Source organism: Prionailurus viverrinus, chromosome D4, assembly GCF_022837055.1.
Source record: "Prionailurus viverrinus isolate Anna chromosome D4, UM_Priviv_1.0, whole genome shotgun sequence".
Taxonomy (NCBI): Eukaryota; Metazoa; Chordata; class Mammalia; order Carnivora; family Felidae; genus Prionailurus; species Prionailurus viverrinus.
The window spans coordinates 21,782,132-21,808,812 of NC_062573.1; the positions used below are offsets into that span (position 1 = coordinate 21,782,132).

At 38.4% G+C, this 26,681-nt stretch overlaps 2 protein-coding genes across 2 annotated transcripts; one reads left to right on the plus strand and one right to left on the minus strand.

Annotated features, from left to right (window-relative positions):
- The first annotated feature begins 5,532 nt into the window (after nucleotides 1-5,532).
- Nucleotides 5,533-6,495, plus strand: LOC125150035 (olfactory receptor 13F1-like). Its single transcript, XM_047829349.1, has one exon. The coding sequence runs from the start codon at nucleotides 5,533-5,535 to the stop codon at nucleotides 6,493-6,495; it is 963 nt and encodes a 320-aa protein (XP_047685305.1).
- A 5,284-nt stretch (nucleotides 6,496-11,779) lies between these two features.
- Nucleotides 11,780-12,733, minus strand: LOC125150050 (olfactory receptor 13C3-like). The gene has a single exon (XM_047829365.1). It carries the CDS (start codon nucleotides 12,716-12,718, stop codon nucleotides 11,780-11,782), a length of 939 nt encoding a protein of 312 aa, XP_047685321.1. The 5' UTR covers nucleotides 12,719-12,733.
- Nucleotides 12,734-26,681: the final 13,948 nt, after the last annotated feature.

The window sequence follows — 26,681 nt, forward strand, 5'->3', positions numbered from 1 at the left end:
TCAGTTTAGCATAGAAAAATCATTACATACCAATAACAAGAAAGTAGAAAATAGCATTTAAAGCAAAATTTATAATAGCATCAAAAATATAAAAATATATGACAAGACATTTATATAAGAAAAATCAATAAAACATTATTGAGAGAAATTTAAAAATACCTAAATTAATGGATTAGAAGATTCAATAGTATAAAGATGTCATTCTCTCTAAATTGAAATATAGGTTCAAGGCTATCTCAATCAAAATTCCAGCAGATTATTGTGAAAATTTATACACAGACACCAAAATATACAAATGCCAACACTAGCTAACCCACCCATAAAGAATAAATAATTTAGAGGGCCAAAATCAAATCTTATTATATAGAGCTATAGCTAAAAAGACAATGTAATATTTGTGCAAGGATAAGAATAATAGACTAATGGAACAGTACAAGAGGCCAAAAAGAGATCCAAACATATATGGTCAATTAGTTTATATCAAAAGTGATACTGTAGTGCAGTGGGGAAGAGAGCTTTCAATAAAATCATATTGAGTCAAATAGTGTACACATAGTAAAAAATAAATCCTGACCTTGCCTGGTACCGTACACAAAAATTAATTCCAGATGGATTGTATATCTCAGTATGAAAGGCAAAAATGTAAAAGTTCTAGAAAGTAAGTTAGGAAGCTTGGACTCATCAGGATATTTTCCCTATGGATATAAATAGGAGAGACAAATGAATAAAATTATGACTCTTTTAAGAGGGATAAAGACCAGGTGAGTCAGTGTTGGATAGGCGATGAAATCATTTATTGCTACATCAGTGTTACATTGTTACAATGAAACAGCATAATAAACAATCATAAAATCTCGGTGGTACACCAAAGTAAACATTTATTCAAGACTATGAGACACCTGGATCCATGTGACCTCAACTAAATCATCTTTATATCTCAAATCAGCTGTGAGTTGGCTTGCTGATTGTGGACTCACTCATTTGTTGGGGATTGACTGACTCATGTAAAGTCGCCTTGGCTGTTGGCAACTGAGGCACCTCAGTTCTGCTTAATGCGCATTTTATCCTCCAGTTGGATAACTTGGACATATTTTCATGATAATAGCAGAGATGGAAAAGAGAGGACTAACCTAAGTGAAAGTGCTTTACTAGTCTCTTCTTGCATTATATTTCTTAATGCTCCAGTGATCAAATCAAGCCACATGTGTAGGACCAAATCAGAGTAGGCAAGCCTGGGAAAGAGTGAAGAATTGGGGTCATTAATATAATTAATATACCACAATTGTATAAGATCACTTAGCTCACCAATAGTCGAGCTGAGGTTTAATTCACAACTCTTTACGTCTGGTACTCATTCCAATGCACTATTCCTTCAAAGACTGTTATATAATCTTTATAAAATCACAGTCATTGTGCTAAAACTCAGGGTCTTCACGGGGCATTTGATAGTAGTCAGTTATCTGATTGATCAATGTTCTCCCTTTACTCTGTGACCATTTAAAAGCTCAGTAAGGATGTTTTGTCTTCTGTTTTTCATATAACTGAAATATTTGGAGAGATTTCTGAAAATAATTCAGTTACTTTACAAGCTCAGAGGCCCTGTAGGAAGGCATTTCTATAGTTTTTAATTGCAGTGTTTGCTATGTAATTCGAGGGCAATCTGCAGAAGGAATGCAGGAGGCAAATAGTCTCCTACAATTCTACTTGCACAAAGCCTGCTCAGCAATCAAGTGTTTTATGGGCCCAGATAACTTGAATTAATTAAAAATTTTTTCACCTCATTTTTTGGTTCCCAATTAGTACATGGAACTTGGAGAATCAAACCCTGGAGAACTAGAAAGTTTCTTAACTTCTTTATGTTCCACAATCACAGCATTAAATTGTTAAGGGAGTTGGAAGGTCCCTAATAGCAACAGGAGACTTTAGTAGTCTTAGATCCAGGGATAACCCTTTGGAAGTTTTAGAGAACAGAGCATAGGTGGTGATTTTGGCAGAAAAAAATCTTTGTCATTATTTTTCTTAGGCAGTTATTTTTATATTTTTACCAAAAGCTCTGTATGTTGAGAATTTGTGAATGAGGAAAGATCTGGCTTGATTTTTTGCAAACCAAGAGCATCCATATTCTTTTTCATTGCAATTTCTGAATAAAAATACCTCTGCATAACCCACTCTAATACAGTTTTCATGGAGAATTACCATAATTACAAAATTCAGATTCTTTTACTTTTCTGAGCACTGCACAAAGATTCACAAGCAAGACCATGCTGGAGATCAACTTTAAATAGTGAAGCATACATTAGTCAAAGAGGAAGATACTAAGGTAAATGAGAGCAGACCGTATCCATCTCTTTCTGTATCCTCCGATTTATAAAACTGATTCATGGGTCTCAGCTAGGCCAGGAGACCAGAAGAGGAGACCAGATATTTACTTTTAAAAGAAGTACTTGTTGATAAGGAAAATATTGAGTTGAAATGAGCCCAAAATGTGGGACGGAAGTTTTCGATTTGCTTTTGATTTTCTTATTTATCTCAGACAAGTCATTAAACTCCTTCAAGCATCCATCAACTTTAAAATTAGAATGTTGGGGTAGAACTCTGATTTGTTCTGGCTCTGACATTTGGGAAGGAAAAGGGAAGAGATTGTTGGAAAACATTTGGTTATCTTAGCCCTGGCATCTGAAGTCATTTTAGGGAAAGTATCTCAATAAAATGACTTAGGATAGGTGAGACTCTTACAAGCATTGTAAAGGAAGGATAAGGGAAAGAATAGGGACCCAATCTGCATGAGAAAAAGACATCATTATTTTGTTTATAAGAAAAGACCAGACAGTAGTGAAGAAAGAAGAGAAAGCAAGAAGAGCAAGAGCTAGAGTAGGAAAACTGGTGCTGAGTGGGGAAAGACCACTAGAGAAGCCCTCAGTAGAAGCATGGTGTGTGCCGACCCAAATGAACTTTAAATTATTTTTTTTCAACGTTTATTTATTTTTGGGACAGAGAGAGACAGAGCATGAACGGGGGAGGGGCAGAGAGAGAGGGAGACACAGAATCGGAAACAGGCTCCAGGCTCTGAGCCATCGGCCCAGAGCCCGACGCGGGGCTCGAACTCACAGACCGCGAGATCGTGACCTGGCTGAAGTCGGACGCTTAACCGACTGCGCCACCCAGGCGCCCCCCAAATGAACTTTAAAGAGCAGAAACCTTTAACAATCACCTTTCTGGAACTAGTCAGGTGTTTCCTATTCACCTATGGATTGGAGGTTGACATTTTAATAGATTATGAAGAAGTACTAAGTTTTTTATCTGAGCCAGTGTGAACCAGCACTGGGTTAGCATAGGCAGGTATAGCTCTGAAAGAAAAGCAGGGAGATGATGAAATCATAAACGTTTTGTGATGTTCTGAAATATTAGAGAGGCCATGGAATTGGGTGGTGGAAAAAGAATTTTAAAATAAGTTAATCTAGGAATTGTCATCTTCCTGTATAGATTACAAAAAAAAAAAAAAACCCACACAAACTGATTTCAAAGAGGCCAAGTGATTTGCCTGATTATGTGCACCAGTAAGTAGCATGGTTGGATTTAGAGTCCAATTCTTACACTCAGAGGACAGTGGTCTAAAACCCTACAGAAGATGATTGGGGAACACCTCAACCTCTCCTAAGAGTACAAATGGCCATTGCCTTCCCCACCTCACTCTATGTCAAATATTTAAAGCTAAGAGCTCATCGTCTTTGTTTCTTAAATGAACTGGTTTCTTTAATGTTACAGATAAGGGTGCAGATCTAAATGAGCAGTTGAGAAATCTTAGGCTTTTAAGTTGGCACAGGGACCAATAGTGAAAATGTTCTTATTTGAATATGTACCAAACATTGTCCATGTTCAAGGGAGTGGTGTGTTATTAAAAATCTTGAATGTAAGTTATTCTTTGCTAGTACTATGGGGAACAAGATCTGGAGAAGCTCAGTTGTAACAGGGGTGGGAGCCAATGGGATGTGCACATATGGCTATTGTTCAGTGTAATATACTTGAGTAATGTAGGTATATATAAAGAACAAAGCTGTACTTGAGACAGTGGCATACAGTTTTGATGACTGGATAAATATTCATGAAAAACAAGACTGGAGTTGGTGAGAAAGGTAACAGCATGTAGATGAACTGTTGGTTATAGACGTAAAAATATAAAATGGCATGATAAGTATGAGAAATGACAATCTGGTTGTTGTTTCAGACCAGAGTCTGGAGCTGGAGTGTTGGAAGATGAGGTTGGAAAAGTAGGCAATGATGAGGATGTGAGGCTTGAGTGTGTGTGATTGATTGCATTTGAACTCTACTTATAGGACAGTGGTTTTTAAACATGTTCCCATATGTGACTAATTGTGAGATACATCACAAGTAATTAGAATTGCATTATAAAATCCTGAACCTTGAAAATGAGTTTGTTTCTAAGAAAGCGTGGGCTCAGGATGATTCCATATTCAAAAATGCCTTCTTGGAAATGGAAATCAGGTAGTGCGATAGTGATTGGACACAGGTTTATCTTCTATTTATAGTGTACTGCATATCCATGTGTTACAACACATAATTAGCAGGTTTATGAAATGCAACTAAATCCTTTCTCCACGTAACATTTTACAATTTTTTTTTTCTTTCCCCAGCAAGCCTCCTGTGGTCCTTAACTCGATTAGGTATAATGCATTTTTTTTTAAAGTTTGTTTATTCATTTTGAGAGAGAGAGAGAGAATGTGAGCAGATGAGAGATGAGAGAGTGAGGGAATGAGAGAGAATCCCAAGCAGTCTCCGCACTGCCAGTGTGGAGCCTGACATGGGGCTTGAACTGAACTTGTGCGGGGCTTGACCATGGGATCATGACCTGAGCCAAACCCAGGTTTGATGCTCAACCACTGAGCCACCCATGCGCCCCAGGTCTAATGCCTTTTTTGATTAAACTAAGTGTCACGGGGTGCCTGGGTGGCGCAGTCGGTTAAGCGTCCGACTTCAGCCAGGTCACGATCTCGCGGTCGGTGAGTTCGAGCCCCGCGTCAGGCTCTGGGCTGATGGCTCAGAGCCTGGAGCCTGTTTCCGATTCTGTGTCTCCCTCTCTCTCTGCCCCTCCCCCGTTCATGCTCTGTCTCTCTGTCCCAAAAATAAATAAACGTTGAAAAAAAAATTTAAGTGTCACAGTGTCTCACTGACCAGTGTTCCTAACACAGAGCTAAGATTCTTACCCTCTGTGTTCTCATGGTACCCGAGGGTGTATTTATATGTTAATTGTATTTATTTCTTTACTTGACTGTGTGATATTTTATTCTGAGCTGCCCAAGAGTAGCTTTTTAGGTAATTCAAAGAGATCTTCAGTGACTTGTAGTATATTCAACAAATGAATGAATGAGTGAATAATTAGCATGGTATTGCCAGAATAATGATCCTTTTAAAGTACCCCTAACTAATCCCCTTGAAAGATGGTAGAATTTGATTTTCATATATATAACAATGTATATTTTTATTCACTACTACAGATAAACAAAGAGGCATAAAATGGTCAAGGCAAACTTGACAGTCATTTCCAATTTTATTTTCCTGGGGTTTACTCCTTACCCCAAAGTTGAGGTCATCATATTTGTGCTGTGCTTGCTGATGTACCTGATCACCCTGCTGGGTAATATCATTCTGATCTCCATCACCATCCTGGATTCCCACCTACACAAACCCATGTACTTCTTCCTCAGCAACCTCTCCTTTTTAGACATCTGGTACACCTCTTCTGCTCTCACTCCAATGCTGACAAACTTTGTTTCAGGGAAAAACACCATCTCATTCTCAGGATGTGCCACTCAGATGTACTTTTCTCTTGCCATGGGCTCCACTGAGTGTGTGCTCCTGTCCACGATGGCGTATGACCGGTATGTGGCCATCTGCAACCCTCTGAGATACCCCATCATCATGAACAAGAGGGCTTGTGTGCAGATTGCCGCTGGCTCCTGGATGACAGGCTGCCTCACCGCCCTGGTGGAAACAGTATCTGTGCTGCAGCTGTCTCTCTGTGGAAGTAGCATCATCAATCACTTCACTTGTGAAATTCTGGCTGTCTTGAAACTAGTTTGTGTGGATACTTCCAGGGTGCAGTTGATCATGCTGGTGATCAGCGTACTTCTTCTTCCTATGCCGATGCTCCTCATTTGTGTCTCTTACGCATTCATTCTCTCCAACATCCTGAGAATCAGCTCAGTGGATGGTGGAAGCAAAGCCTTTTCAACATGCGCAGCCCACCTGACTGTGGTGGTTTTGTTCTATGGGACAGCTCTCTCCATGTACCTGAAGCCCTCCGCTGTAGATTCACAGGAAATAGACAAATTTATGGCTTTGGTATATGCTGGATTAACCCCCATGTTGAATCCTATCATTTATAGTTTACGGAACAAAGAGGTAAAAGTAGCTGTGAAAAAATTGCTGATTAGGAACCCTCTGTGTGCTTTTTTAATCCCCCATAGCAAATCATAACATTAGTCTAAGGGATGTATTGATGTGTTCAATACGCACCAGAACATTGGACTAAGAGGGGAAGACACTCATTTTAAATAAGATGTGTGATTTCCTAAGTTTCCTCCTTGACTGACTGCTGAAGCTCTAAGATAATATAGACATATGTTACATAAGCATATCTGAAATCTTACATAAAAAGGGCTCATGGTGACAAATTTCAATATTTTGTTTTGGGTGATAGAATGTAAGCACAGCTTTAAACATTAAGTTAGTGTATTGTTAGTATTCAAAATTATGTGCATGTAATATACAAATGTAAAAACTATAGTAGACTTTTTAGATAGTTTATTATTAACCTCTGTTTTAGGCTGAGTTGTGTCTCTGCAAAACTTATGTTGAAGCTCTCATCCCCAGTACCTCAGAATGTATCTACTTTTGGAGATAAGGCCTTTAAAGTGATTAAGTTAAAGCGAGGCTATCAGTGTGGGCCCTCATACAATTCGAGTTGTGTCATTATGAGAAAATATTTAAGAAATTTAGACACCCATGAGTACACGAGTGTTGCTCACACACAGAAGCAAGGACATAGCAAGAAAGCAGCTCTCTGAAAGCCAGGGAGAGGCCTCAGAAGAAATCAAATCTGCCAACACTTTAATCTTGGTCTTCTATCCTCCAGTACTATGAGCAAGTCAATTTCTGTTGTTCAGCCAGTCAAGTCTCTGCTATTTTGTTGTGGTAGCGTTAGGAAACTAGTACAACCTCTTTTTCAGCATTGCTGAATTTAATGGGAGTAATTGCATATTCTACAAAGTATAACTGTGTTTTACATGTGTGGAAATATTTGTGCATGCAGATGGATGTGTGTGATGTGAATGTCTATGTACAAATGGAGAAGGTCTGCACAAATGTATACTGAATAGAAATGGGGTAGAGGAATGGTAGTCTGGAAAAAATATGAGAGAGTTTAGCAGTTTGTTGTTGGTCTTCGAGTGTTGATGTTATTTAGTAAATTCAAAGAAGCTGCAGGATGTTTCAGTGAAACTATGAAGGCCCTTCCCTTTTTTATTGTGATATCCGCTAAGACCTATATCCTTTAATTCAAGGGTGTAAATGAAGCCATAAGCATTTAGAAACAAAATACATAATATATTTGTACTATAAAATATACAGTACCCCAAACCCACTAAAATGGTGTGAAGTAGTGAAATACATGAATATATCTTATAATATAAACCACAATATACAAGGAATTAAAAAATGTACACTTATCCGTATTTGTAACATTTGTATGTCCTTTCTGGACCAGATGACTAAATGTGAGGACAGTGTTCAAAACTGCTTTTTATCATGAAGCTGTCACCAGAGTCTATAAAATTGATATGATGCCTTGGATCCTGAAAGCAGTCGGTGAAGAAGATAGGATGAATATGGGATTACAGGGCTGTAGGGCTGGATTTGATTTCTCAGATATGAATGAACAGTCATCAAAGATGATTGGTCCATTGGTGTAAGTAAAGAACTCTAATGCAGCCATTGATTGGATGAGAGGAGATGCCTAAGGATGATGACTTCACAAAGTTAGGGATGTAAGTCACTTGACTGGTTGGCTGTGCATTGATGGTTAGACTTACAGATGAAGACAGATTTGTGAAATCTGGGCAAGAAATCAGGTCTAAAGCTATACATATGTTGGGAAATCTTTTGCACAGAGATGGAAATTGAGCCCTTGGTGTGGATGATGTTGTCTAGTGAGAAATTTAGGACAATTGCCTATAAAATAGTTGGCTATATTTTCCTGTTATTGATCACAGCTGTGGTAAAAATGAAAGTATAGTACACTTGGGATCTAGAGTAAGTTTTCCAAAGGATACAAAATGCTGATTTGATGAACACATGCATCCCAATGTTTTTACCAACACTATCAACAATAGCCAAATTATGGATAATCCCAAATGTCCACTGACTGATGAATGGATAAAGAAGAGAATGGTGTACACACACACACACACACACACACATACACACACACACACACAATGGAATACTACTCGGTGATCAGAAAGTATGAAATCTTGCCTTTTGCAACAATGTGTTTGGAACTAAAGTATGTTATGCTAAGCAAAATAAGTCAGACTGAGAAACATAAATATCATATGATTTCACCTATATGTGGAATTTAAGAAACAAAACAGATGAACATAGGGGAAGAGAAGAAAAAAAATGAGATAAAACAGAGAGAGGGACAAACCATAAGAGACTCTGAAATACATAGAAGAAACTGAGGGTTGCTGGAAGGGAGGTGGATGGGGGATGGACTCAATGGGTGATGGGTATTAAGGAGGACTCTTGTTGGAATGAGCACTAGGTGTTATATATAATTAGTAGAATCACTAAATTCTACTCCTGAAACCAATACTATACTATATGTTAGTTAACTAGAATTTAAATTTTAAAAATTTACATTTTTTTGTTTCTGTATAATCTTAGTGATTTTAGGAGATTTCTTTTTTTTTTTTAATGTTTATTCATTTATTTTGAGAGAGGGAGAATGTGTGCACATGCCCTCAAGCAGGGGAGGGCAGAGAGACAGGGAAAGAGAGAATCCCAAACAGGCTTTGCCTCGATCACCTCCCCCTCCCCCAGTACACACACACACACAGTGTGGGACTTGATCCCATAAACCGTGAGATCATGTCCTGAGCCAAAATTAAGAGCTGGACCTTTAAATCAAAGAATTACCCAGGCTCCCTGATCTTAGGCAATTTCTTGAATATCCGAATCTAATTTCCTTGTTTATGAAATGGGAATAATTTATTTAAAAATTTTTAATATTTATTTTTGAGAGAAAGAGAGAAACAGAGTGTGTGAGTGGGAGAAGGGCAGATAGAGAGGGAGACATGGAATCTGAAGCAGGCTCCAGGCTCTGAGCTGTCAGCACAGAGCCTGACAGGGGACTGGTATCCATGAACCGTGAGATCATGACCTGAACTGAAGCCTGGTGCTCAAGCCACCCAGGTGCTCTGGGAATAATTTAATATATTTATAATAATTATTTAAAAATTCATATTTGCTAATTCCCAAAGACCACCTGACAATTAGCTATGATGATAGCCTTATCACTTTGAGAGTCATTTTTTTGATATATTTTTTGGACTAGACTCTAGATCCAGTTAGTTTCAATTTACCTATGATTTCAAATGTATTGAGCAATATCTATGAATGTGTTATACACCTAGAACTGACATTCTGGTAGTTTTTAGGGATATAAGCATAAAATACCTCAAGCTATCTCTTTCTCTCTCTTTCACCCTTTCTCTGATTGTCTGAGCTGAATCATTCCCTGTGTGGTGTCCTCTTGATTCTACTGGGTTCTGACAACCTGCACTGGGCCTCCCTTTCATGTTGACATTTTACTTATTCCATCAGGTCCAAACATCCTGCTGAACAAAACAAGCAGGGATTCCCTTCTGAACTCTGTTGGGTTGTTGAAACCTTTGCTGGGTGGCTCTTGAGCAGAGCCGCTCTCCCCTATCCAGCTCAGGTTGTGGCACTGTACCAGGCAGCTCATCTGTATTACGTATAAATACATGTTATGATATCACATAAAAAATAAAACAGTTACTACTTACTAGCAATTTCAAGGGGATTTTTTTGAAAGGAAATATTTAAAATGAGACTATTGCTTCTGAAAGAGTAAAATTATCAGTATTCCTAAGGATTTATCCAATTGATATATTTTTCCCAGCAATTGCTTATTACAGAATAATTAGACACTGATATGATTTTTGCCTTACCCAGCCCAAATGACCTCTTCAGTATATTTATCAATCAAATATATCAGTCTGCATTTAAAATTAGCTGATATTTTACCCAAAGCTTTTGGATATGTTCTTTAGTCAGTGAAATAATACATAAATTCAAGTTCTCATATTTCCCCATATTATATTGCACTTAGATTATATTTTACTATTCTTTAAAAATGTTTATTCAATAGTTAATTACTGCCTACTGCCTAAAATAAATTCATTTTACATTAGACTTCATACAGAGAACATTGAGTTCTGCCATTGGGTAGATTTCAGAAATGAACAAATGATTATAGTATAAAAGGAAAATAGCCATAACAGAGATAAAGTTCAAGGCAGCATAGAGGAGGGAATAACTAACCCAGTAGAGTTTCAAAGGATTTGTAGAAGATCTCACACTTGAATTGTGTTTAATGCGATTGCTAGGCTGTTACCATCGAAAGAGAAATGTGATGATGGGGATGAAGTGGCATATGCAATTGTCTTTAGGTGTAAAGAACATGATGTAATTGGAGAAGTAATAGTGAATGTAGCACAGCATGTGCAAACATGGGAGAAACATGAGGAAGGGAAGAAGAAGGGGAAATATGTACCTGAAAAATTAGGTTGGAGTCAGGTCAAATCCTTGGGTAAAACAAAAACCAGTAATAAACAAACAGACAAACAAGCAGAAAAACTCAAGTAGTTCTCTCGAAAGGGAACTGAAAAATATGTGTTTTACTTGTTCAGTAGACCTACATACAGATGGTCATACGTTAAAATGGTTTGACTTAGGATATTTTGTCTTCATGATGATATGAAAATGATATGCATTCAGTAGAAACCATACTTTAAAATTTGAAATGTGGTCTTTTCCTGGGCTAGTAACATGTGGTATGATAATTTCTTGTTGCGCTAAGCAGTGGCAGTGGCCCCAACTTCTAGTCTGAGCCACATGATCATGAGAGTAAACAGCTGATTCACTCACAACCATCCCATACCCATACAACCATTCTGTTTTTAAGTTTCAGTACAGTACTCAAATAAGTTATATGAAATATTCAATACTTTATTGCAACATTCTTTGTATGAGATGGTTTTGACCAATTATAGGCTAATGTAAGTGTTCTGAGCATGTTCAATGTAGGCTAGGCTAAACTCTGATGTTCAGTGAATTAGGTGTATTGAAGACATTTTTGACTTAATGATATTTTCAACTTTCAATGGGTTTATCAGGATATAACCCTATCAGTTGAAGAAGATCTGTACTGGATTTTCTTGGAAAAGCTTAATTTCATTTTTTCTTATTTCTTAAGGTTTGCTCACTTCTTATACCAGTAGTGTCTACATTTTTATAACAGTCATTTTCATAAAAGGTGAAGTTATTGTCTTCACATTTCTTCCAACTCCTAAATTCTGTAATTTGACATACAATCTTTATTGTTCTCTTTATATGAAAAGCTTTTGTCTCAAATCTATGAGCTTATTTTGTGCATGAACTCAAAGGTATAAGTTTTTCATCCTTTTCTCCAGAACCAGTGTCTCCTCATCAATTTTCTCATAGCTCCAAGCACCTCTGTATTCCTCAGGCTATAGATGATAGGATTGAGCATGGGAGTGACTACTCCATAGAACAGAGCAATCAGTTTGTCAACAGCAGAGTCTTTGGACTTTGGCTTCATATACATGAAGAGGATTGTCCCATAAAACACAGTCACTACTGTTAAGTGGGCTGAACAGGTAGAAAAGGCCTTTTTTCTTCCTTCTGCTGAATTGATTCTTAGTACAGTAGAAAGGATGAAAATGTAGGAGATACAAATTAACAATAATGGAGAAAACAAAAATATTACATTGCCCAACATTATAGCAATCTCATTCAAGGAAATATCTGCGCAAGCCAGCTTGACAAAGGCCAATATTTCACAAACAAATTGGTTAATGACATTTTTTCCACAAAAGGGCAACCGTATTGCAAGTATAGTCTCTGTCAATGAATTGAGAAAGCCTAGTCCCCAGGAGAGGGCTGCCATCTGAATACAAAGTGCCTTGCTCATGATGATGGGGTATCTCAGAGGGTTACAGATGGCCACGTAACGGTCATATGCCATCACTGCTAGAAGCACGCACTCGGTGGACCCCATAGTGTAGGAGACAGACATCTGAACAACACACCTAGTGAAGGAGATGTTTTTTTTCTGTGATAGGAAGTGAATCAACACTGAGGGGGTAAAGGAGGATGTGTAACAAATGTCTAGGAGGGAAAGATTACCAAGGAAGAAGTACATGGGCGTGTAGAGGCGGGAATCCAGGAGAATTAGTATGATCAAGGGGCTGTTCCCCAGCAGGATCACCAGGTACATCATCAAGCACATGACGAAAAGGAGTTTTTCCACTTTGGGGTACTCAGAAAGTCCCTGCAGAATGAACTCAATCTCTGTCCAGTTCGTCCTGTCCATTTTATTTTTCTATACCTGGAGTAATCCAGAAGAGAAAACTGCATGTGAGCATAATGCGTCAGTGCCTATTACCATGTGCAGTGAGAGATCACTGGGGGAGGGGCACCAAGTGTGTCCACACTAGCTGGAGTGGTGCTAAGAGCTCTGAATTTAGCGTTTTGAATTTCTCTTCTGGTACATATAGGAAGGGATTGAAGACGTGTAATAATTACATTGATAGCTTATTAAAAATATAGGCTCTTGTATTCCATTTCCTGAGGTAGTGATACACAGTTCTGAGGCAGGGAAGAACTATTTGCATCTGAACAAACATCTATTATTTCCTGTTCTTTGGACCCACAGACTCCACTTTGAATATCATCATTTTGGAAAGCTTATGCTTAATCTGTTAAAAATAACTTTGTATTTGATTTTATTTCATGGAAGTCATTAACAATATTATTAGTTCAGGGTTTTATAATTTACTAATATATTCACACATATTACCCATTTTATCATCACTATAATTCTCTGAGAGTGAAATTCACAGAGGTAAAATGTATATAAAAACACAGTGAGTGATCCACTATTCCAGTCTGCATTTTCTGACTTTATATCACCTGCCCTTTTATTTATTTTTAGTTTATTCAGTGTTTAGAGAGATTGCTAATGGGGGAATGGAAGAGAGACAGGGAGTTGGAGGTTGCACAGCGGGCCCTATGCTGACAGCAGAGAACCAGATGCGGGGCTTGAACCCAGGAATGAGGAAATCATGACCTGAGCCAAAGTCGGATGCTTAAGAGCCTGAGCCACATAAGTACCTGCTCTTTTTGAACAACATGCTATTGCCCTCTCCAAATTATGTGAATTGTCTAAGGAGTGGGAATCAAACATCTTTTAAATACTGTTCTCCAGATGATCCTAAAGTTCAATGTGGAAAAAATCCACCTGTCTAGTGGAGTGCCTCCAAATTTTAGTATACAGACAAATCACATGGGGGAAATTTGTGAAGGGTTCTAAAATTTCTTTTAATGTTTATTTATTTTTGAGAGAGAGAGACAGAACACAAGCAGGGGAGGGGCATAGAGAGAGGGAGACACAGAATCTGAAGCAGGCTCCAGGCTGAGCTGTCAGCACAGAGCCAGACGTGTGGCTCAAACCCACAAGCCATGAGATCATGACCTGAGCTGAAGTTGGACACTTAACTGACTGAGCCACCCAGGCACCCCTCTAAAGGATTCTAAATTAGTAGGTCTGAATTGATTCTAATTGATTCTAACTGATTGAAATCTAACTGATTTGTTAACATGTTCTCAGATGCTGCTGCTGTTGCTGTCTGCAGAACTCACATAAATAGCAAGGCCTTTTAGACCATTTCTCCCCAATGCTATTGCAGAATGCCACTACTGCTTCCCTTGTATGTAGGACTGTAATCGAATAGTAGACAATGCAAAACTGAACATTCTGTGACACTTGGAGTTGAGACATCTGTGTGAGTGTATTGCGCTCAGTTTTGTATTCTTTAGATTTCAGATATACGAGCAGTCAAACTACATACAGGAGAGTCTGTTTTTTGTTTCTGTCCATATTAAAGTCCTTTCTCTTCCATTTGTTGAATTTGCGATTAGGGCCAATAGTTTCCAAAAAAGGAATTTGAGATCAGTTCAAGCATCTGAGTTGTGCATCATAGAGCATGGAGCAAATAACTTTAATTTGAAAAAATTTGAAGAGTAGATGTTAGTAGCTGACAGTAAATAAATCAAAGAACATAATTTTGAAAACACCTTTTCATTCTCAAGGTTTTCTACCTAACTAAAAAACACCCTGAGGGGGAAAAAAAAGACTGATCCTATAGACGAGTTTCTAGTTAGTGTGGTTTTTTTTTTTAATGTTTATTTATTTATTTCAAGTGAGAGAGAGGGAGAGACTGGGAATGAGAGAGGGAGATAGAGAATCCAAGGCACCATCTGCACTGTTAGTGCAGAGCATGAGCTGGGGCTCCATCTCATGACCTGTGAGATGACCTGAGCCGAAATCAAGAGTCGGAGGCTCAACCAGCTGAGCCACCTAGATTCCCCCCGCCCCCACCCAGTTAATGTTTTTAATCAAGGCTGTGTGAGGCACCTGAATGTCTCAGTTGGTTAAGCTTCCTACTCTTGGATTCCTCTCTGGTCGTTATTTCACAGTTCATGGGATGGAGCCCAGTGTCAGGCTCTGTGCTGACAGCCAAGAGCCTGCTAGGGATTCTCTCTCTCCTTTCTCTCTCCCCTTCCCCACTCTCTCACTCTCTCAAAATAAATAAACATTAAAAAAATTAAACAAGGCTGTGTTTATGGTTAAGGCTTTGGCATTTCTCTCTGTGATAGTCATTTGACGATAGGTTATGCTGCTTTCTATGATGACTGCAGTTTACAATGGTGAAACATATTCGTCAGCATAATATGATGTTTATACGTCTTTTGGCTATGGAAAGGAGGGTTCTATTCCAATCCAAGCTGACTAGGCTTTTCAGGCATACATTACAAAGAGAGTAGGAAGGGTTGGGTAAGACAGGATATATTTCTATTTGGTATTAGGATAGGAATGTGATTGACTGTAAATGCATATATCACCCTACTCTGAATCTGAAAATAAAATTTTGATAGAGACTTTGAAGGAGCATCAGTTGTCCGGGATCTGTTGTTTCAGGGGTGTTGTGAATTCTGTCAAAAATACCTTTTATTTTCTAAGAAAATCTCCTAAAAGTTGATTCCATTTGGAAATTACTTGTAGCAAATAATGATGGTATACATCTGGTATCCTGACAGTTCAGAGATAATTGATGTAAAAAAATTTTCCCTTACAACATAAGAGAAACCACCAATGTGCTTTAACGCTTTCAAATGGTTAGGGTGGGGGGAAGGATAATGGACAGTATAGAGAAAATTACTTTCATTACTCTTGTAATGCTAGTGTGACTTTTAGAAAGCAATCGACAAACACTCTTGTTTAATAGCAATGTGACAAATCTTTTCTTCATTTTAGCTTACTTCACTAAAATAGTTTCCTGGGAACAAGGGAGAGAAAACTTTTAAGACTCTTGATAGTTTCTAAAAAATCACTTCCCATGCAAAATGTATATTAGATTATTCCATTTTTATTAATCTTTGCCATTACTGGATATTATCTTTTGAAACAGTTTTTCATTCTTAGCTCATGGCAGGGGAATTATTAAAGAATGATGGCACACTAATTTGATGGGGCATTATGCACTTATTAATATGACATTTGTGACAACTTTGTATTAAAACAAAAATGATATTTAAATTATGTGAAAATGTTTAAGTTGGAAACAGAAACAAAACTACAGCATTTTTCTTCTTGTTTGCAAAACTAAAACTTAAACTAAGATAGCTTAGACAGAATAGAAAGACTGGAAAGGAAAACCCAAAACATTAATGGTTACCTTAGAGACCTTTCTCATACTCTTCTGAATTACCCCAGTTTTTAAAATAGATAAAGATAAAGAAGGCATATTATTAAAAAAGAGAAAAACACTAAAGCAAGTGTCCAGTTATTTTAGGAAGACTAACTCAGAAAAAAGAATGTTAAAATAATTTAAGTAGTACAATTATTGCCTCAAGTGCCTAGAAAATACACATGGAGGCTGAGCTGTACTGGTGTGTCCTATCAGATTATTAGAAGGAACCCACTGTTACTGGTAGACAGAGAGCATTTATAATCCCTACTCTCAAAAGCTTCCAAAGAAGAGTGCTTTGTGTTTTTAGGAGCTACACCAAGATAGGGGACTTGAGTTCTTGACTTAATCATATGTTATCGAAGGAGAATGCAGGCTGTTGATGCCTAGCACAGAATTATTGTTTAGAAGATGACATTCCTATTTGAAAAGGATCTGAACTGGCCTGGATCCTAGCCAACCTCTAATCATCTTCTCCCAACTCCTGGTGTTTTATAAGAATTAACCACTCTGTGGTTCAATGCCCTTGGACTTCATCTGGGCACTATTTTAGTGTTGTAAGAAACCTAAGGAAAGTCTGTGACTTTTTATCCAAGCCAGAAGTCAAGCCCTCTAACTTTCTAGAAGGAAACTTTTTAACTTTCTATAATTTTTTTCATTTTGTTTTATTGACTTAGCTACTTGAAGACCTAATAGTTAAAGTACTAAGATTTTTCAATGTAAAACACATGCTATCTGTACTCTAAATTCTCATTAGAGGAAACAGTCCTATCATCCTCTCCAGATCTTCTAAAGATATCAATTAAGACAACTGATACTGTACAAAAATGAATGGACCTGTTAACTCTCAATTTATAGATTTTTTTTTAACTTTTCAAACATCAACTAATATTTAATGAGCACCCAGTAGCCACATAGCAGTGCAATAAGCCTTCTATTTGTTCCCAGATTGCAGTGCCTTTTTTTTTCTTTTTTTTTTTTTAATGAAATTTATTGACAAATTGGTTTCCATACAACACCCAGTGCTCATCCCAAAAGGTGCCCTCCTCAATACCCATCACCCACCCTCTCCTCCCTCCCACCCCCCATCAACCCTCAGTTTGTTCTCAGTTTTTAAGTCTCTTATGCTTTGGCTCTCTCCCATTCTAACCTCTTTTTTTGTTTTTTTTTCCTTCCCCTCCCCCATGGGTTCCTGTGAAGTTTCTCAGGATCCACATAAGAGTGAAACCATATGGTATCTGTCTTTCTCTGTATGGCTTATTTCACTTAGCATCACTCTCTCCAGTTCCATCCACGTTGCTACAAAAGGCCATATTTCATTTTTTCTCATTGCCACGTAATATTCCATTGTGTATATAAACCACAATTTCTTTATCCATTCATCAGTTGATGGACATGTAGGCTCTTTCCATAATTTGGCTATTGTTGAGAGTGCTGCTATGAACATTGGGGTACAAGTGGCCCTATGCATCAGTGCTCCTGTATCCCTTGGATAAATTCCTAGCAGTGCTATTGCTGGGTCATAGGGTAGGTCTATTTTTAATTTTCTGAGGAACCTCCACATTGCTTTCCAGAGCGGCTGCACCAATTTGCATTCCCACCAACAGTGCAAGAGGGTTCCCGTTTCTCCACATCCTCTCCAGCATCTAGGGTCTCCTGATTTGTTCATTTTGGCCACTCTGACTGTCGTGAGGTGATACCTGAGTGTGGTTTTGATTTGTATTTCCCTGATAAGGAGCGACGCTGAACATCTTTTCATGTGCCTGTTGGCCATCCGGATGTCTTCTTTAGAGAAGTGTCTATTCATGTTTTCTGCCCATTTCTTCACTGGGTTATTTGTTTTTTGGGTGTGGAGTTTGGTGAGCTCTTTATAGATTTTGGATACTAGCCCTTTGTCCGATATGTCATTTGCGAATATCTTTTCCCATTCCGTTGGTTGCCTTTTAGTTTTGTTGGTTGTTTCCTTGGCTGTGCAGAAGCTTTTTATCTTCATAAGGTCCCAGTAATTCACTTTTGCTTTTAATTCCCTTGCCTTTGGGGATGTGTCGAGTAAGAGATTGCTACGGCTGAGGTCAGAGAGGTCTTTTCCTGCTTTCTCCTCTAAGGTTTTGATGGTTTCCTGTCTCACATTTAGGTCCTTTATCCATTTTGAGTTTATTTTTGTGAATGGTGTGAGAAAGTGGTCTAGTTTCAACCTTCTGCATGTTGCTGTCCAGTTCTCCCAGCACCATTTGTGAAAGAGGCTGTCTTTTTTCCATTGGATGTTCTTTCCTGCTTTGTCAAAGATGAGTTGGCCATACGTTTGTGGGTCTAGTTCTGGGGTTTCTATTCTATTCCATTGGTCTATGTGTCTGTTTTGGTGCCAATACCATGCTGTCTTGATGATGACAGCTTTGTAGTAGAGGCTAAAGTCTGGGATTGTGATGCCTCCTGCTTTGGTCTTCTTCTTCAAAATTCCTTTGGCTATTCGGGGCCTTTTGTGGTTCCATATGAATTTTAGGATTGCTTGTTCTAGTTTCGAGAAGAATGCTGGTGCAATTTTGATTGGGATTGCATTGAAGGTGTAGATAGCTTTGGGTAGTATTGACATTTTGACAATATTTATTTTTCCAATCCATGAGCAGGGAATGTCTTTCCATTTCTTTAAATCTTCTTCAATTACCTTCATAAGCTTTCTATAGTTTTCAGCATACAGATCCTTTACATCTTTGGTTAGATTTATTCCTAGGTATTTTATGCTTCTTGGTGCAATTGTGAATGGGATCAGTTTCTTTATTTGTCTTTCTGTTGCTTCATTGTTAGTGTATAAGAATGCAACTGATATCTGTACATTGATTTTGTATCCTGCAACTTTGCTGAATTCCTGTATCAGTTCTAGCAGACTTTTGGTGGAGTCTATCGGATTTTCCATGTATAGTATCATGTCATCTGCAAAAAGCGAAAGCTTGACTTCATCTTTGCCAATTTTGATGCCTTTGATTTCCTTTTGTTGTCTGATTGCTGATGCTAGAACCTCCAGCACTATGTTAAACAGCAGCGGTGAGAGTGGGCATCCTTGTCGTGTTCCTGATCTCAGGGAAAAAGCTTTCACTTTTTCCCCGTTGAGGATGATGTTAGCTGTGGGCTTTTCATAAATGGCCTTTATGATCTTTAAGTATGTTCCTTCTATCCCGACTTTCTCAAGGGTTTTTATTAAGAAAGGTTGCTGGATTTTGTCGAAGGCCTTTTCTGCATCAATTGACAGGATCATATGGTTCTTCTCTTTTTTTTTGTTAATGTGATGTATCACGTTGATTGATTTGTGAATGTTGAACCAGCCCTGCATCCCAGGAATGAATCCCACTTGATCATGGTGAATAATTCTTTTTATATGCCGTTGAATTCGATTTGCTAGTACCTTATTGAGAATTTTTGCATCCATATTCATCAGGGATATTGGCCTGTAGTTCTCTTTTTTAATGGGTCTCTGTCTGGTTTAGGAATCAAAGTAATACTGGCTTCATGGAATGAGTCTGGAAGTTTTCCTTCCCTTTCTATTTCTTGGAATAGCTTGAGAAGGATAGGTATTATCTCTGCTTTAAACGTCTGGCAGAACTCCCCTGGGAAGCCATCTGGTCCTGGACTCTTATTTGTTGGGAGATTTTTGATAACCGATTCAATTTCTTCGCTGGTTATGGGTCTGTTCAAGCTTTCTATTTCCTCCTGATTGAGTTTTGGAAGAGTGTGGATGTTCAGGAATTTGTCCATTTCTTCCAGGTTGTCCAGTTTGTTGGCATATAATTTTTCATAGTATTCCCTGATAATTGTTTGTATCTCTGAGGGATTGGTTGTAATAATTCCATTTTCATTCATGATTTTATCTATTTGGGTCATCTCCCTTTTCTTTTTGAGAAGCCTGGCTAGAGGTTTGTCAATTTTGTTTATTTTTTCAAAAAACCAACTCTTGGTTTCGTTGATCTGCTCTACAGTTTTTTTAGTTTCTATATTGTTTATTTCTGCCCTGATCTTTATTATTTCTCTTCTTCTGCTGGGCTTAGGCTGCCTTTGCTGTTCTGCTTCTAGTTCCTTTAGGTGTGCTGTTAGATTTTGTATTTGGGAGTTTTCTTGTTTCTTGAGATAGGCCTGGATTGCAATGTATTTTCCTCTCAGGACTGCCTTTGCTGCGTCCCAAAGCGTTTGGATTGTTGTATTTTCATTTTCATTTGTTTCCATATATTTTTTAATTTCTTCTCTAATTGCCTGGTTGACCCACTCATTCGTTAGTAGGGTGTTCTTTAACCTCCATGCTTTTGGAGGTTTTCCAGACTTTTTTCTGTGGTTGATTTCAAGCTTCATAGCATTGTGGTCTGAAAGTATGCATGGTATAATTTCAATTCTTGTAAACTTATGAAGGGCTGTTTTGTGACCCAGTATATGATCTATCTTGGAGAATGTTCCATGTGCACTCGAGAAGAAAGTATATTCTGTTGCTTTGGGATGCAGAGTTCTAAATATATCTGTCAAGTCCATCTGATCCAATGTCTCATTCAGGGCCCTTGTTTCTTTATTGACCGTGTGTCTAGATGATCTATCCATTTCTGTAAGTGGGGTGTTAAAGTCCCCTGCAATTACCACATTCTTCTCAATAAGGTTGCTTATGTTTATGAGTAATTGTTTTATATATTTGGGGGCTCCGGTATTCGGTGCATAGACATTTATAATTGTTAGCTCTTCCTGATGGATAGACCCTGTAACTATTATATAATGTCCTTCTTCATCTCTTGTTACAGCCTTTAATTTAAAGTCTAGTTTGTCTGATATAAGTATGGCTACTCCAGCTTTCTTTTGGCTTCCAGTCGCATGATAAATAGTTCTCCATCCCCTCACTCTCAATCTAAAGGTGTCCTCAGGTCTAAAATGAGTCTCTTGTAGACAGCAAATAGATGGGTCTTGTTTTTTTATCCATTCTGATACCCTATGTCTTTTGGTTGGCGCATTTAATCCATTTACATTCAGTGTTATTATAGAAAGATACGGGTTTAGAGTCATTGTGATGTCTGTATGTTTTATGCTTGTAGTGATGTCTCTGGGACTTTGTCTCACAGGGTCCCCCTTAGGATCTCTTGTAGGGCTGGATAAGTGGTGATGAATTCCTTCAGTTTTTGTTTGTTTGGGAAGACCTTTATCTCTCCTTCTATTCTAAATGACAGACTTGCTGGATAAAGGATTCTCGGCTGCATATTTTTTCTGTCTAGCACCCTGAAAATCTCGTGCCAATTCTTTCTGGCCTGCCAAGTTTCAAAAGAGAGATCAGTCACGAGTCTTATAGGTCTCCCTTTATATGTGAGGGCACGTTTACCCCTTGCTGCTTTCAGAATTTTCTCTTTATCCTTGTATTTTGCCAGTTTCACTATGATATGCTGTGCAGAAGATCGATTCAAGTTACGTCTGAAGGGAGTTCTCTGTGCCTCTTGGATTTCAATGCCTTTTTCCTTCCCCAGTTCAGGGAAGTTCTCAGCTATTATTTCTTCAAGTACCCCTTCAGCACCTTTCCCTCTCTCTTCCTCCTCTGGGATACCAATTATGCGTATATTATTTCTTTTTAGTGTATCACTTAATTCTCTAATTTTCCCCTCATACTCCTGGATTTTTTTATCTCTCTTTTTCTCAGCTTCCTCTTTTTCCATAACTTTATCTTCTAGTTCACCTATTCTCTCCTCTGCCTCTTCAAGTCGAGCTGTGGTGGTTTCCATTTTGTTATGCATTTCGTTTAAAGCGTTTTTCAGCCTCTCGTGACTGTTCCTTAGTCCCTTGATCTCTGTAGCAAGAGATTCTCTGCTGTCCTGTATACTGTTTTCAAGCCCAGCGATTAATTTTATGACTATTATTCTAAATTCACTTTCTGTTATGTTATTTAAATCCTTTTTGATCAGCTCATTAGCTGTTGTTATTTCCTGGAGATTCTTCTGAGGGGAGTTCTTCCACTTGGTCATTTTGGATAGTCCCTGGCGTGGTGAAGACCTGCAGGGCACTTCCCCTGTGCTGTGGTGTATAACTGGAGTTGGTGGGCGGGGCCGCAGTCAGACCTGATGTCTGCCCCCAGCCCACCGCTGGGGCCACAGTCAGACTGGTGTGTGCCTTCTCTTCCCCTCTCCTAGGGGTGGGATTCACTGTGGGGTGGTGTGGCTCGTCTGGGCTACTTGCACCCTGCCAGGCTTGTGATGCTGGGGATCTGGCGTATTAGCTGGGGTGGGTAGGCAAGGTGCATGGGGGCAGGAGGGGCAGGCTTAGATCGCTTCTCCTTAGGTGATCCACTTCAGGAGGGGCCCTGTGGCAGCGGGAAGGAGTCAGATCCGCTGCCGGAGGTTTGGCTCCGCAGAAGTGCAGAGTTGGGTGTTTGCGCGGAGGGAGCAAGTCCCTGGCAGGAACCGGTTCTCTTTGGGATTTTGGCTGGGGGATGGGCGGGGGAGATGGCGCTGGCGAGCGCCTTTGTTCCCCACCAAACTGAGCTCTGTTGTCAGGGGGCTCAGCAGCTCTCCCTCCCTTTGTCCTCCAGCCTTCCCGCTTTCCGAGCAGAGCTGTTAACTTACGACCTCCCAGGCGCTAAGTCGCGCTTGTTGTGGGAACACAGTCCGTCAGGCCCCTCCGCTTTTGCAAGCCAGACTCGGGGGCTCTGCTTGGCCGGCGAGCCGCCCCTCCGCCCCGGCTCCCTCCCGCCAGTCCGTGGAGCGCGCACCGCCTCGCCGCCCTTCCTACCCTCTTCCGTGGGCCTCTCGTCTGCGTTTGGCTCCGGCGACTCCGTTCTGCTAATCCTCTGGCGGTTTTCTGGGTTATTTAGGCAGATGTAGATGGAATCTAAGTGATCAGCAGGACGTGCGGTGAGCCCAGCGTCCTCCTAAGCCGCCATCTTGCCGCAACTCTGTCAATTTATAGATTTTATAAACTCTAATATTCAACTAATATGCCACATGAAAGATCTATTATTTTAGCTTACAAAGAGAAGAGAAAGTTGCCTGTGATGTCCTAGTATGAGGCGCTTCATATAATTTTTATCATTTAATCTTCAAAATAAGCCAAATGTTATTATGGATTTTACCAATGAGGAAATTAGTTTGAAATTTCAAAGGTTAAGTACCATGATCACTGTCTTCTTTTAAAGTTCTTATTTAAATTCTAGTGAGTTAACATATAGTGTAATACTAGTTTTGGCTGTGCAATTTAGGGATTCAATACTTCCATACAACACCCTGTTTTCAATATCTTATAGTTGTTAAATACCAGAAGTATGATTTAAATCCTTATCTTCATGATTCCCAAGCCCATTTTTAGCACTATAGTACATTTACTTACTGATAAAATTTCTTCTTATAAAACCACTGTTTAATATGACATACTTAACTTTCAAGCATCCAAATGATAAAAATACACATAAAATATATCGAAATCCTTGGAAAGCATTGAAGGCATTTATTGTCTTCCACTTATGAAGACACTATCCACAAAAATGAATTAAAATTTAAAAAAATAGCCAAAGATCCTTTCTAATGGTCTAGTGTGGACAGTTAAGATGTAGGGTGGTAGAATTGATTTGTTACATAAGTGGGAAATAAAAGAATTAATATTTCTTCTTTTGCCTTGGACCCCTAGAGCTAAATTAACACCTATAATTACTTTAGCCCCCTGTTACACATGTTTTGTTTGTAATCCTGTTTTTACCATAAACACTTTTAATTACAAGTTTCCTCAAACCCTTACTGAGCATATTTATGTGTGATTAATATATAAATTATTGTGGGATCTTTCTTGAGATAATTTTTATTTAAGATTTTAGTGAACTATCTACTTGAATACAGTAGCTTTTCACCTATTATATAAGGGTCTGTTGTATTACAGGCAACTTTCTCTTCCTCACTACCCTCTTTGTGCTATTTGGGGATTTTTTAAGAAATTTAAATAATATCCTGCTCTTGATGTTGTCCCACCAGCAATGATCACCTCAACAAAATAAACTGGTTATATTTATTGATAGGATATTTTCCTTTGGAAATGATATTAGTAAAACTTTTCTCTTTATCTTACCTCCTGACTATGTTTTAAAGTCATTCTCACCATTCCATTCTATTAAGTAATAGAAAACATTTCCAGGGATTTGAATTCCTTCTGCATTTTTCAGATGAAACCAGAAGATTCTCACTTTGAAAGATGTTTGTTCTCCTTCCTAAAAAGAAATGTGAGAAAGAATTGCTACAACCAGGCAATTGGTCTGCACATGAATTTTCCCAAGAACGTGTCAAGGAAAGAAAACATATTAAAAATAAGGACCCATGATGCAACTCTGGTTTCCCAGTATTTGTGCTAAAGTTGATGCTTACTCGAGAGATTCAGTTTCACTTGGAAGTTAATTTAGCACTTATTTTTAGAAACTTCTTCAATCCCTAAGGTTGTGAATCAGAAACAGGATTCTCTAGAGATCAAAATCCCTGACTCCCGCACATTCTAAAGACCCAATTATCTTCACTTAAAGAGAATCTTCCCCAGCCATACATTTCTTGGTGTATTCATTGAATATGACTGTATTTGATGGCTTCTACAGAAGCTGGGGTTGGAATCAGAATATGTCCAAAAGGTCTCAGAAGAGTTAACCTTTTACCAAAAAAAATTTTTTTTATTCCACAGATAATACCAGGTCAATCCTAAAATACTCCTAAATAGTCCTTCCACCTCTTTAAAGTCTTTTTATCTTTCATATTTTTGTTAGTTCTAGACCATGCACTACACATTTTTTCTTTATACCAGTATAATCATAGTATATAATTAGTATTTGCCACTTTATAGCAATGTTTTTGTGATTTTTTTAGTCTTTATAATATTCCTTTTTAACATTTGAAGAGTCTTTAATCAAGTGGAATTAGTGTAATCTAGCCTATAATTTTAATAGTATTGGATAGTTTAATTTGTCTCAAATTCATGAGATTTTGGTATAATGACCATTGGTATCTATGTATTAGGCTAACTAATCTGCTTTTCCTTCTTCTGAAAAGCAGGTATCACCATGAACACAGCCACTCAGGGACGCACTCCTAGAAGAGTGAATAATCTCCTCACTGTGTGCGCCAGACTTTGTTCAGATTGCTGTTTCCATGCCATCTGTTCCTGGATTGTTTTCCTGCCTTCTCTCCAGGAGCAGTGCAGTACCCTCTGGGCTCTATCCTAGCCAAGCCTGCTGACCTTCAAAACTCTAGGCTTTAAGGCCCATTGGATGTAAGAACTCATGAAATTCGGCCCCTCTGGTTTTCCCAGCCAATGTCTTTGGGGAAACTTTCTCCTTATGTGTTTCCCTGTGTGCTTTTCTCTCTCTAGCCTTTCTCCATGAGGATGGCTCCCTCCCCTCTGCAGCACCCAGGGTCCTTTTCTCCCCCAAACCAGGTCTCTCTACTTGCTACCTTCTTTGAGGTGGCCTCTTCTCTCCTTTTAGTTGTGGAGATTGTTGTGGCGGTGTTTAGGTTGATTCTGGGTTATTTAGGATGATTTGATAGTTATCTAGTTGTGTTTGTGGGAAGAGATGGGTCTAGTGTCCTCCTACTATACTGTCATCTTCCTGCCTGCTGCCTTTTGTAGTAGTTTTCCATACTTTTCTATTTTGGTGAGGGGGAATTATGAAGTCATCATAGTACATCATTTGATAGACTATTGTACATCCATTAAATAATATTTTTGAAGAATTTGTGTAAAAAAATAATGTTATAAAAATAAAAATAATGTTAATACTTATGTTAACATTGTTACATGAAGAAAAAACAAAAACTAGTTTTTTTCATTGTTTGCAAAGCCAAAACCTAACTAGGAAAGCTTATGTGTGATAGACGCTGGAAAGATCTATTTGAAAAATTAACCAAGGTACTTTTTCCTAATTGTTTTAGTTTCTCAAATAAATATGGATACATATGAAAAACAGAAAATGTAATTTAAAAATTTTTTTTTTCAACGTTTATTTATTTTTGGGACAGAGAGAGGCAGAGCATGAACGGGGGAGGGGCAGAGAGAGAGAGGGAGACACAGAATCGGAAACAGGCTCCAGGCTCTGAGCCATCAGCCCAGAGCCTGACGCGGGGCTCGAACTCACGGACGCGAGATCGTGACCTGGCTGAAGTTGGGCGCTTAACCGACTGCGCCACCCAGGCACCCCCAGAAAATGTAATTTTAAAAGAGAGGAAAAAATTGAGGTATGTGCCTTATTGTGTTAGAAAGTTTAATTGACAGTAAAAAAGTAATCTCTATTTAAATAATTAAAGCAATTTCTTTAGGTCTGGAGATTACACATTGAGGCTGAGTTGCCCTGCATGCACATTAGGACATTTTGTACCTTCTAGGTGATGACAGAAAAGCTAAGTATAGTTTTTTTAAAGAATATTTTTGATGGGTGCCACTTTATTGAGCCATTAGGTTTTATAAAATTATGACCCATATCCTAGCTTTATTTATTTTTATTTATTGTTATTTTTTAATACAATTTATTGTCAAATTGGCTAACATACAGTGTGTAAAGTG